Below are 13,347 nucleotides of genomic sequence, written 5' to 3' on the forward strand. Positions count from 1 at the left end.
TCAGCACTCTCGGATGCAACTCGTCCGGCCCCATGGACTTGTGCACGTCCAGCTTTTCTAAATAGTCCCTAACCACCTCTATCTCCACAGAGGGCTGGCCATCTCTTCCCCATTTTGTGATGCCCAGCGCAGCAGTCTGGGAGCTGACCTTGTTAGTGAAAACAGAGGCAAAAAAAGCATTGAGTACATTAGCTTTTTCCACATCCTCTGTCACTAGGTTGCCTCCCTCATTCAGTAAGGGGCCCACACTTTCCTTGGCTTTCTTCTTGTTGCCAACATACCTGAAGAAACCCTTCTTGTTACTCTTGACATCTCTTGCTAGCTGCAGCTCCAGGTGCGATTTGGCCCTCCTGATATCTTTCCTACATGCCCGAGCAATATTTTTATACTTTTCCCTGGTCATATGTCCAACCTTCCACTTCTTGTAAGCTTCTTTTTTATGTTTAAGATCCGCTAGGATTTCACCATTAAGCCAAGCTGGTCGCCTGCCATATTTACTATTCTTTCGACTCATCGGGATGGTTTGTCCCTGTAACCTCAACAGGGATTCCTTGAAATACAGCCAGCTCTCCTGGACTCCCTTCCCCTTCCCCTTCATGTTAGTCCCCCAGGGGATCCTGGCCATCTGTTCCCTGAGGGAGTCGAAGTCTGCTTTCCTGAAGTCCAGGGTCCGTATCCTGCTGCTTACCTTTCTTCCCTGCGTCAGGATCCTGAACTCAACCAACTCATGGTCACTAGTTATGTAAATAGTTATGTAAAGCATAGGAAAGTCATTTATTGACAAAAATTAAGACTGTTTACTCATCAGCTCACCAATGAATAAGATACCCTGTTTTGACACAAACTTTGAGGAAAATGGAAGTTTAAAACATGAAAATCTTTTCTTTGCCAAGAGGGACCTAATACAGACCATAATTCTTATGTTAAATCAGAACAAATCTGGCTTTCTCTCAATCATGATGGTTTTTCTAGTCACGATGGGTGGCCTGCTCAAATTTGGCTTTTTACTCCTCAGTTAAGGAGATTATTCTTATGTTGTGTATACCGAAGTCTAAATAAATCCAGCTGGTGGTCTTGTCTGGAAAATTACTACTTGAAAAGAAATATTGTCTTGTTTAGAAAGTCTCATTTCAGGGCATGCTGTAAACTGCAGCAAGAACTCAGCAGGCAGAATGTTGTTTTAGGCAATGTTGCTGCTTCATGTCATGTATGGTGGATTAGCTGCCTTTATGGGGGAAGGGAAGATGAGAAAGGCTGTCTCAAATCAGGCAGTAAGAAATGATAATGTTGTCATCAAAATGGTTATAAAAGAACATAAGAATGGCCATACTGGGTCAGACCAAAGGTCCATCCAGCCCAGTATCCTGTCTACCGACAATGGCCAATGCCAGGTGCCCCAGAGGGAGTGAACCTAACAGGTAATGATCAAGTGATCTGTCTCCTGCCATCCAGCTCCACGCTCTGACAAACAGAGGCTAGGGACACCATTCCTTACCCATCCTGGCTAATAGCTATTAATGGATTTTATTCTTTTAATTAATTTGCCCGGTACTGACGTTAGACTTACCGGTCTTTAATTGCCAGGATCACCTCTGGAGCCCTTTTTAAATATTGGCGTTACATTAGCTATCTTCCAGTCATTGGGTACAGAAGCTGATTTAAAGGACAGGTTACAAACCATAGTTAATAGTTCTGCAATTTCACATTTGAGTTCTTTCAGAACTCTTGGGTGAATGCCATCTAGTCCCGGTGACTTGTTCCTCAATTAATTCCAAAACCTCCTCTAGTGACACTTCAATCTGTGACAATTCCTCAGGTTTGTCACCTACAAAAGACAGCTCAGATTTGGGAATCTCCCTAACATCCTCAGCCGTGAAGACTGAAGCAAAGAATTCATTTAGTTTCTCTGTAATGACTTTATCGTCTTTAAGTGCTCCTTTTGTATCTCAATCGTCCAGGGACCCTACTGGTTGTTTAGCAGGCTTCCTGATGTACTTAAAAAACATTGTTATTACCTTTTGAGTTTTTGGCTAGCTGTTCTTCAAACTCCTTTTTGGCTTTTGTTATTACATTTTTACATTTAATTTGGCAGTGTTTATGCTCCTCTCTATTTACCTCACTAGGATTTGACTTCCACTTTTTAAAAGATGCCTTTTTATCTCTCATTGCTTCTTTTACATGGTTGTTAAGCCATGGAGGCTCTTTTTTAGTTCTTTTACTGTGTTTTTTAATTTGGGGTATACATTTAAGTTGAGCCTCTATTATGGTGTCTTTGAAAAGTGTCCATGCAGCTTGCAGGGATTTCACTCTAGTCACTTTACCTTTTAATTTCTGTTTAACTAACCTCCTCATTTTTGCATAGTTCCCCTTTCTAAAATTAAATGCCACAGTGTTGGGCTGTTGAGGTGTTCTTCCCGCCACAGGAATGTTAAATGTTGTTATATTATGGTCACTATTTCCAAGTGGTCCTGTTACAGTTACCTCTTGGACTAGATCCTGCGTTCCACTCAGGACTAAATCGAGAATTGCCTCTCCTCTTGTGGGTTCCTGTACCAGCTTCTCCAAGAAGCAGTCATTTAAAGTATCAAGAAATTTTGTCTCTGCATTTCGTCCTGAGGTGATATGTACCCAGTCAATATGGGATAATTGAAATCCCCCACTATTATTGAGTTTTTTATTTTGATAGCCTCTCTAATCTCCCTTAGCATTTCATCGTCACTATCACTGTCCTGGTCAGGTGGTCGATAATAGATCCCTACTGTTATATTCTTATTAGAGCATGGAATTACTATCCATAGAGATTCTATGGAACATGTGGATTCATTTAAGATTTTTATTTCATTTGATTCTACATTTTCTTTCACATATAGTGCCACTTCGCCCCCCTCCGCCGACCTGTTCTGTCCTTCTGATATATTTTGTACCCCAGAATGATTGTGTCCCATTGATTGTCCTCACTCCACAGGTTTCTGTGATGCCGAATATATCAATATCATCCTTTAACACGAGGCACTCTAGTTCACCCATCTTATTTAGACTTCTAGCATTTGTGTACAAGCACTTTAAAAACTTGTCACTGTTTATTTGTCTGCCCTTTTCTGATGTGTCAGATTCTTCATGTGAATGTTTCTCGTCTGATCTGGCCCATACTTCCATCCTCTCCTCCTGACTAAAACCTAGAGAATCTCTATCAATAGACTCTCCTCTAAGAGAAGTCTCTGTCTGATCCATGTGCTCCTCTGCAGCAATCGGCTTTCCCCTATCTCTTAGGATATGTCTACACTATGAAATTAGGTTGAATTTATAGAAGTCATTTTTTTAGAAATCGGTTTTATATATTCGAGTGTGTGTGTCCCCACAGAAAATGCTCTAAGTGCATTAAGTGCATTAACTCGGCGCAGTGCTTCCACAGTACCGAGGCTAGAGTCGACTTCCGGAGCGTTGCACTGTGGATAGCTATCCCACAGTTCCCGCAGTCTTCGCTGCCCATTGGAATTCTGGGTTGAGATCCCAATGCCTGATGGGGCTAAAACATTGTCGTGGGTGGTTCTGGGTACATATCGTCAGGCCCCCGTTCCCTCCCTCCCTCCCTCCCTCAAAGCAAGGGCAGACAATCGTTTTGCGCCTTTTTTCCTGAGTTACCTGTGCAGACGCCATACCACGGCAAGCATGGAGCCCGCTCAGGTAACCGTCACCCTATGTCTCTTGGGTGCTGGCAGACGTGGTACTGCATTGCTACACAGCAGCATCAACCCATTGCCTTGTGGCAGCAGACGGTACAGTATGACTGGTAGCCATCATCGTCATGTCCGAGGTGCTCCTGGCCACGTTGGCCAGGAGCACCTGGGCAGACATGGGCGCAGGAACTAAATTTGGAGTGACTTGACCAGGTCATTCTCTTTAGTCCTGCAGTCAGTCTATTGAACCATCTTATGGTGAGCAGGCAGGCGATACGGATTGCTAGCAGTCTTACTGTACCATCTTCTGCCAGGCAGGCAAGAGATGAGGATGGCTAGCAGTCCTACTGCACCGTCTTCTGCCGAGCAGCCATGAGATGTGGATGGCTTGCAGTCCTTCTGCACCGTCTGCTGCCAGCCAAAGATGTAAAAGATAGATGGAGTGGATCAAAACAAGAAATAGACCAGATTTGTTTTGTACTCATTTGCTTTCCCCCCTCCCCCGTCTAGGGGACTCATTTCTCTAGGTCACACTGCAGTCACTCACAGAGAAGGTGCAGCGAGGTAAATCTAGCCATGTATCAATCAGAGGCCAGACCAACCTGCTTGTTCCAATAAGAACAATTACTTAGGTGCACCATTTCTTATTGGAACCCTCCGTGAAGTACTGCCTGAAATACTCATTGATGTAAAGCCACCCCCTTTGTTGATTTTAATTCCCTGTAAGCCAACCCTGTAAGCCATGTCGTCAGTCGCCCCTCCCTCCGTCAGAGCAACGGCAGACAATCGTTCCGCGCCTTTTTTCTGAGCGGACGCCATACCAAGGCAAGCATGGAGGCCGCTCAGCTCACTTTGGCAATTAGGAGCACATTAAACACCACACGCATTATCCAGCAGTATATGCAGCACCAGAACCTGGCAAAGCAAAACTGGGCTAGTTAGTGACGTCAGCGCAGTGACGAGAGTGATCAGGACATGGACACAGATTTCTCTGAAAGCATGGGCCCTGCCAATGCATGCATCATGGTGCTAATGGGGCAGGTTCATGCTGTGGAAACGCCGATTCTGGGCTCGGGAAACAAGCACAGACTGGTGGGACCGCATAGTGTTGCAGGTCTGGGACGATTCCCAGTGGCTGCGAAACTTTCGCATGCGTAAGGGCACTTTCATGGAACTTTGTGACTTGCTTTCCCCTGCCCTGAAGCGCATGAATACCAGGATGAGAGCAGCCCTCACAGTGGAGAAGCGAGTGGCGATAGCCCTGTGGAACTATCTGTGGACTTGCAACACCAGACAGCTACTGGTCAGTTGGGAATCAATTTGGAGTGGGCAAATCTACTGTGGGGGCTGCTGTGGTGCAAGTAGCCCACGCAATCCAAGATCTGCTGATATCAAGGGTAGTGACTCTGGGAAATGTGCAGGTCATAGTGGATGGCTTTGCTGCAATGGGATTCCCTAACTGTGGTGGGGCCATAGATGGAACCCATAGCCCTATCTTGACACCGGAGCACCAAGCCGGTGAGTACATAAACCGCAAGGGGTACTTCTCAATAGTGCTGCAAGCTCTGATGGATCACAAGGGACGTTTCACCAACATCAACGTGGGATGGCCGGGAAAGGTACATGATGCTCGCATCTTCAGGAACTCTGGTCTGTTTCAAAAGCTGCAGGAAGGGACTTTATTCCCAGACCAGAAAATAACTGTTGGGGATGTTGAAATGCCTATAGTTATCCTTGGGGACCCAGCCTACCCCTTAATGCCATGGCTCATGAAGCCGTACACAGGCAGCCTGGACAGTAGTCAGGAGCTGTTCAACTACAGGCTGAGCAAGTGCAGAATGGTGGTAGAATGTGCATTTGGATGTTTAAAGGCACGCTGGCGCAGTTTACTGACTCGCTTAGACCTCAGTGAAACCAATATTCCCACTGTTATTTCTGCTTGCTGTGTGCTCCACAATATCTGTGAGAGTAAGGGGGAGACGTTTATGGCGGGGTGGGAGGTTGAGGCAAATCGCCTGGCTGCTGGTTACTCGCAGCCAGACACCAGGGCGGTTAGAAGAGCACAGGAGGGCGCGGTACGCATCAGAGAAGCTTTGAAAACCAGTTTCATGACTGGCCAGGCTACGGTGTGAAAGTTCTGTTTGTTTCTCCTTGATGAAACCCCCCGCCCCTTGGTTCACTCTACTTCCCTGTAAGCTAACCACCCTCCCGTCCTTCCCTTCGATCACCACTTGCAGAGGCAATAAAGTCATTGTTGCTTCACATTCATGCATTCTTTATTCATTCATCACACAAATAGGGGGATGACTACCAAGGTAGCCCAGGAGGGGTGGTGGAGGAGGGAAGGAAAATGCCACACAGCACTTTAAAAGTTTACAACTTTAAAATTTATTGAATGCCAGCGTTCTGTATTTTGGGCAATCCTCTGTGGTGGAGTGGCTGGTTGGCTGGAGGCCCCCCCACCGCGTTCTTGGGCGTCTGGGTGTGGAGGTTATGGAACTTGGGGAGGAGGGCGGTTGGTTACACAGGGGCTGTAGCGGAAGTCTGTGCTCCAGCTGCCTTTGCTGCAGCTCAACCATACACTGGAGCATATTGGTTTGATCCTCCAGCAGCCTCAGCATTGAATCCTGCCTCCTCTCATCATGCTGCCGCCACATTTGAGCTTCAGCCCTGTCTTCAGCCCGCCACTTACTCTCTTCAGCCTGCCACTTACTCTCTTCAGCCCGCCACCTCTCCTCCCGGTCATTTTGTGCTTTCCTGCAGTCTGACATTATTTGCCTCCACACATTCGTCTGTGCTCTGTCAGTGTGGGAGGACAGCATGAGCTCAGAGAACATTTCATCACGAGTGCGTTTTTTTTTCTTTCTAATCTTCACTAGCCTCTGGGAAGGAGAAGATCCTGTGATCATTGAAACACATGCAGCTGGTGGAGAAAAAAAAAGGGACAGCGGTATTTAAAAAGACACATTTTATAAAACACTGGCTACACTCTTTCAGGGTAAACCTTGCTGTTAACATTACATACATAGCACATGTGCTTTCGTTACAAGGTCGCATTTTGCCTCCCCCCACCGCGTGGCACCCCCTCAACCTCCTCCATCCCCGTGGCTAACAGCGGGGAACATTTCTGTTCAGCCGCAGGCAAACAGCCCAGCAGGAACAGGCACCTCTGAGTGTCCCCTGAAGAAAAGCACCCTATTTCAACCAGGTGACCATGAATGATATTTCACTCTCCTGAGGATAACACAGAGAGATAAAGAACGGATGTTGTTTGAACGCCAGCAAACATACACTGCAATGCTTTGTTGTACAATGATTCCCGAGTACGTGTTACTGGCCTGTAGTGGTAAAGTGTTCTACCATGGAGAACGCAATAAGGCTGCCCTCCCCAGAAACCTTTTGCAAAGGCTTTGGGAGTACATCCAGGAGAGCCGCGAATTCCAGGGCAAATGAATCCTTTCACATGCTTGCTTTTAAACCATGTATAGTATTTTAAAAGGTACACTCACCGGAGGTCCCTTCTCCACCTGCCAGGTCCAGGAGGCAGCCTTGGCTGGGTTCGGGGGGTACTGGCTCCAGGTCCAGGGTGAGAAACAGTTCCTGGCTGTCGGGAAAACCGGTTTCTCCACTTGCTTGCTGTGAGCTATCTACAACCTCATCATCATCATCTTCGTCCCCAAAACCTGCTTCCGTGTTGCCTCCATCTCCATTGAAGGAGTCAAACAACACGGCTGGGGTAGTGGTGGCTGAACCCCCTAAAATGGCATGCAGCTCATCATAGAAGTGGCATGTTTGGGGCTCTGACCCGGAGCGGCCGTTCGCCTCTCTGGTTTTCTGGTAGGCTTGCCTCAGCTCCTTAAGTTTCAAGCAGCACTGCTTCGGGTCCCTGTTATGGCCTCTGTCCTTCATGCCCTGGGAGATTTTGACAAAGGTTTTGGCATTTCGAAAACTGGAACGGAGTTCTGATAGCACGGATTCCTCTCCCCATACAGCGATCAGATCCCGTACCTCCCGTTCAGTCCATGCTGGAGCTCTTTTGCGATTCTGGGACTCCATCATGGTCACCTCTGCTGATGAGCTCTGCATGGTCATCTCTGCTGATGAGCTCTGCATGGTCACCTGCAGCTTGCCACGCTGGCCAAACAGGAAATGAGATTCAAAAGTTCGCGGTTCTTTTCCTGTCTACCTGGCCAGTGCATCTGAGTTGAGAGTGCTGTCCAGAGCGGTCACAATGGAGCACTCTGGGATAGCTCCCGGAGGCCAATACCATTGAATTGTGTCCACAGTACCCCAAATTCGACCCGGCAAGGCCGATTTAAGCGCTAATCCACTTGTCAGGGGTGGAGTAAGGAAATCGATTTTAAGGGCCCTTTAAGTCGAAATAAAGGGCTTCATCATGTGGACGGGTGCAGGTTTACATTGATTTAACGCTGCTAAATTCGACCTAAAGTCCTAGTGTAGACCAGGACTGAGTATAAAAACTGCTCTGCAACCTTTTTAATGTTAAGTGCCAGCAGTCTGGATCCACTTTGGTTTAGGTGGAGCCCATCCTTCCTGTATAGGCTCCCCCATCCCAAAAGTTTCCCCAGTTCCTAATAAATCTAAACCCCTTCTCCCTACACCATCGTCTCATCCACGCATTGAGACTCTGAATCTCTGCCTGCCTGCTGGCCCTGCACGTGGCACTGGAAGCATTTCTGAGAATGCCATCATAGAGGTCCTGAGTCTCTTTCCTAGCAGCCTAAATTTGGCCTCCAGGACGTCTCTCCTACCCTTCCCTATGTCACTGGTACCTACATGTATCACATCCACCAGCTCCTCCCCTGCACTACGCATAAGTCTATCTAGATGCCTTGAGAGATCTGCAACCTTCGCACCAGGCAGGCAAGTCATCATATGGTTCTCTCGGTCATCACAGACCCAGCTATCTATGTTTCTAATGATCGAATCTCCCATTACTAACACCTGCCTTTTCCTAATGACTGGAGTTCTCTCCCCTGGAGAGGTAACCTCAGTGCGAGAGGATACCCCAACATCATCTGGAAGGAGGGTCCCAACTATGCGAATGTTTCCCTCTGCTCCCGTTAACTGTTCCCCTTCGCTGGGCCTTTCATCCTCCTTGACAGTGCAGGGGCTGTCAGACCGGAGGTGGGACAAATCTACAGTGTCCCAGAAAGCCTCATCAACATACCTCTCTGACTTCCTTAGCTCCTCCAGTTCTGCCACCCTGGCCTCCAAACCCTGTACACGGTCTCTGAGGGCCAGGAGCTCCTTGCACCAGATGCACACATATGCCACTCGCCCACAGGGCAAGTAGTCATACATGCTACACTAAGTGCAATAAACAGGATAGCCCTCACTCTGCTGCTGGGCTTCTGCCTGCATACTTTCCTACAGCTACCTAAGTTAATGATAGGGGTTTTGTTTAAATCAAGAAGTTTTGTTTATAGTTTAGTTTAAAGGTTTTAAAGAATGGCAAGTGTACCTCGCCCCTTTCCACTCCCCTTCCAAACTCCCTCTAGAAACTCCATGTTAGCTGTCCCTGGTTGCTTGCTCACTGCTTTATAAAGCCCTGTTCTTCTTGATAGCCCAGCCCCCAACTAAAGCTCAGCCAATGAACAGAGGCTTCTAGATTTCATACCTTGTTTAGAAGCTCACAGCTTCCAACTGCTGGCCACAGCACACGGTCCTTCAAACAAAAACAAACAGACAGACAAACACAAGCTCAGCACACAGCTAGTAACCCCCAAACACAAACACACACTACAGACAGCCACTTACCCCAAGGGTCCCGTATTTGCTCCTCCTTCACCTGGAGAGCTCCCTCTCGAAACTCCCTGTTAGCAGTCCCTGGTCACTTGCTAAAGTTTTAAAAAGCAATTTTATCTTAGAGTAATCGCTTTCTGCTCAACCGTACTCAACTGTGATGGATGCACTTATGTTGTTTTGCCTTGTCTTACCCTTTATTGCAGTTACTACATGTTGGAAAACAGACCCAGGAACATCTATGGCATGGTTTGCTACTCATGCTTGTTGGCACCTCCTAACACCAAGGAATGTAAGTGTTCCTTAGTTTCTGTGTATTTCATTCAGTTTTGACTTGAATTCAGCTGGAAGTTTCATATGCAGCTCAGTATTGTGCTGGTGCCTATGCCAGTCAAAAATCAGAGTCAGCCCTCAGGAAAGCTAGATCTGCTTCCAGCAAGATCACACTGCAAATTAAACAAGCAATTCAGGGAAATTAGAACTTCTTATTTTAGGTCCTATTATTCTGTCATGTGATGTTTTTCCCATCTCCAAATATACTCATATGTGATCAATTACCCTTCTGTAACTGGCTGCTCTCTAGACGTTCAATGTCTTAAGGACTAGCTAGTGTCCAGGTTTCTCTGAGGCTGCTGTACTGGGAGATAAGCAACACTGGAATTCTAATGACTTGAAAGTTCCAATTAGCCACTTCTCTGCTACGCTGGTCCCTGCCCCTCCATTAAGAAAGGAAGAAGTGTGTGGGGGGGGGGTCTCCAAAAAAGACTGGGGTGAGAGAAAGAATGACATACAGCTGGCAAGATGTTTCAGCAGGGAGAGCAAGGCTGGCAGCTGAAGAAAAGTGGATGAGGCTGGGACTCTTTTGGAGTTCAAACTAGGAAGGAGAAAAGGTCTTATTTAATAAGAGCAGAAAGGGCGGGCTCAGGAGGAAGGATGAAGTCCTGCTAGCAGTGGGAGGAAACTAGGGAAGGGATGGAAGCCAAGACTACTTGTCTCCCGTTCCTAAGTTTACACATTCCTGGCAAGAACAACTACTTTTTAGGTTAAAGGTTAAGGTTAAAACTGGAAAGAAAGATATCCCTAACCATCATCTCATTAGTTTGCTATAAAGCAGCAGTTGTCTTCTAAGCACACAACCTCACACTATGGTCACTGTGAGACAACCAAAATATGGGACATCTTCCTCTAGGTCCAGGTAAAAGAGCATCTTGCCTTTTCATGCTCTTTTTCAGTCACAAGGTGGGAGGGCTGATGATAGAATTTGAACTTGTTTAAGAAGCTGCTGAACTCTCATTTGTTAATTGCAAAAAGAGAGAGACTGTACTCCAGTGGCACTTGCTAATCATCATGTTGAACTGGGCCAGTGGTTGATTCATCCCTGCCCATGGGAAGAAGAGAGAGACAGTCACCGACAACTCCCCACTGTAGCTAAAGCTTCTGGGAGCCCGATCTCCTCTTTCTGTGGGGGATGAAGAAGGAGGTGGTGGGATTAGAAAGTCTCTATGGGTGGGAGTGAAGGGAGTGGAGCTTCTCTCAGCTAACCCAGGAAAGAGGAGATGTGGGGAGGAACAGAGGAGAGCCCCAGCCAGCAGCCAAGGGGGTGGGCAGAGAGCTTTTTTCCCCCTGTACAAGCAGATAAGAATGAGGCCTGCTCGTACATCTTTCTATTTTTTACAAGTCCATCAAACGCACAAGTATCGCGATATCGGATCTGTATGATATAAGGGCTGGGATCGTCAAACAGCTACCAAACTGTTCAGATGTCTCTGTGGCAATTAGCTAACAGATGATCACTGATACACAGCAAACAAAACAAGTTGCAGGTTTACAATACTTTTTGGCCTTTGTTTCAAGAGGTGGGATTACTTCAAGGAACTGTACACTTGTGACTGCTAGGCATGGCCATTTCCTCTTACCACCACCAATCACTGCAGCTGCACTCCCATCTTCTGCTCGCATTTGTCCTACATAAACCATGGAGAAGGGATCAGGCTGAGCTAATAGACATGACATCCTGAATTGTGATGGGTGTGAGCACATGCTTAAGAGTTTTGTAAATTGGAGGCTGAATCATACCAAACATGTAAGATATGGAATGTCTGGCAAGGAGCCATGAGAGGGGCTTATGGCTATTGCCTACTTCAAAAAGGCAACTTCTGTTTTTTATAGGGTATTTGGCAGGTACAATATAAACACGTCTAATTCTTTGAGAAAAGTATATTACACGACTTTCTGACCACATTCATTCTGAATTTGCCAAAGGCACCAATAAATGGATAGAACACACATTATCTTTGGGAGTAGTTTAGGCAAGCACATTAATCTACTAAGAAATCAAATGGGCTGTAGGAGAAAATAGCAATCTAAATCAGAGTGCACATCAGTACTTCAGTCAATTCCAGTAAAACCAATCATTTGACTACACATTGAAAAGTATTTAACAATTTCTGGAAAAAAAATTGAATCCAGGTTGCTTGCGGCGGATCCCTCTAGGCATTAACACCAGAGTATTTGTTTTATTAGGTACAGAATTCTAGATACTGTTGTGAGATTGGTGCTTTATAATAAATAATAATTTGCAAATAAAATGTAAAAGCCCTTTCCTGTGGGATCTCTTGAAGAGCTCAGTCACTGAGTCAAGCAGCATAAAATCCAATAACAGCAAATGATCAGAAAGAAAACATCTTTATCATAAATTACAGTGAAATCAAATGGTCTCAGCCAGCGTGCAAAGATACTATACAGTTATCGATGCCTAATTGTATAATTTTTCCAATAATACAACTTCCTGCTCTGATTGGTTGTGGGTCCAAGTTGCATAACTACAGTACTGTAGTATGAGTATGCACTGTCTTCATTCTGATTTACTACTATGGTACTTCTGCTATGATTGGCTCCTGTACTCTGATGTTTCATGTTGTGTGCCAGCAACAGAAATAGTGCCTCCATTTCTCGCTCCCTTCAGCTAACAAACTGGAGAACTGGTCTGAGTTTAAAAGGGTGAAATTCAATAAAGACAAGTGCAAAGTAATTCACTTAAGAAAGAGAAAAATGAAATGCACAACTACAAAATGGGGAATAACCAGGTAGGTGGTGGTACGGCTGAAAAGGATCAGGGGATTAGAGACGATCACAAATTGAATATGAGTCAACAATGTGATGCCGTTGGAAAAAACGATCAAATCAATCTGGGGTGTATTAACAGGAGAGCTGTATATGAGACACGGGACGTAACTGTCTCTATCTACTTGGCCCCGGGGAGGCCTCAGCAGGAGTACTGTGTCCAATTCTGGGTACCGCACTTTAGGAAAGATGTGGACAAATTGGAGAGAGTCCAGAGGGGAGCAACAAAAATGATAAATTGTTTAGAAAACCTGAGTTCAGAGGAAAGGTTAAAAAAAAAAAAACTGGGTATGTTTAGTCTTGAGAAAAGGAGAGAGAGAGGGAAGACCTGATAACAGTTTTCAAATACTTAAAGGCTGCTATAAAGAGGACTGTGATCAATAGTTCTCCATGTCCACTGAAGGTACAAGTAGTAGTAATGGGCTTAATTTGCAGCAAGGGAGATTTAGGTTAGCTATTAGGAAAAACTTTCTAACTATAAGTGTAGGTAAGCTCTGAAATAGGCTGTGAAGGGATATTGTGGAATCTCCATCACTGGAGGTTTTTAAGAACAGTGGTCAGCAATGGTCTAGGTTTACTTGGTCTTGCCTCAGCATAGAGGGCTGGACTTCATGACTTCTCAAGGTCTCTTCCAGCCCTACATTTCTATGATTCTAGGACATCAAAAAAGGCTATGGTTTACATGAAGAAAGAAACAGGATAGTGTAAAAAACTCTACAGCAAATGGAATTGCCAGAATATTTTAAATCTTTTTACTTATTTCCCTTTGTCCTCTCAACTG

The 13,347-nt window shown here is 45.7% G+C and overlaps 1 protein-coding gene across 1 annotated transcript in view; it reads left to right on the forward strand.

Annotated features, from left to right (window-relative positions):
- EDAR (ectodysplasin A receptor) overlaps nt 1-13,347 on the forward strand; it is a 102,613-nt gene that overhangs the window by 65,804 nt on the left and 23,462 nt on the right. Inside the window, exon 5 of the mRNA XM_043536204.1 lies at nt 9,650-9,735. Coding sequence (XP_043392139.1) covers nt 9,650-9,735 — 86 coding nt within the window. The remainder of the gene's footprint in view (nt 1-9,649; nt 9,736-13,347) is intronic.

The sequence above is a fragment of the Chelonia mydas genome, chromosome 1 (assembly GCF_015237465.2).
Source record: "Chelonia mydas isolate rCheMyd1 chromosome 1, rCheMyd1.pri.v2, whole genome shotgun sequence".
In the NCBI taxonomy this organism is placed as follows: domain Eukaryota; kingdom Metazoa; phylum Chordata; order Testudines; family Cheloniidae; genus Chelonia; species Chelonia mydas.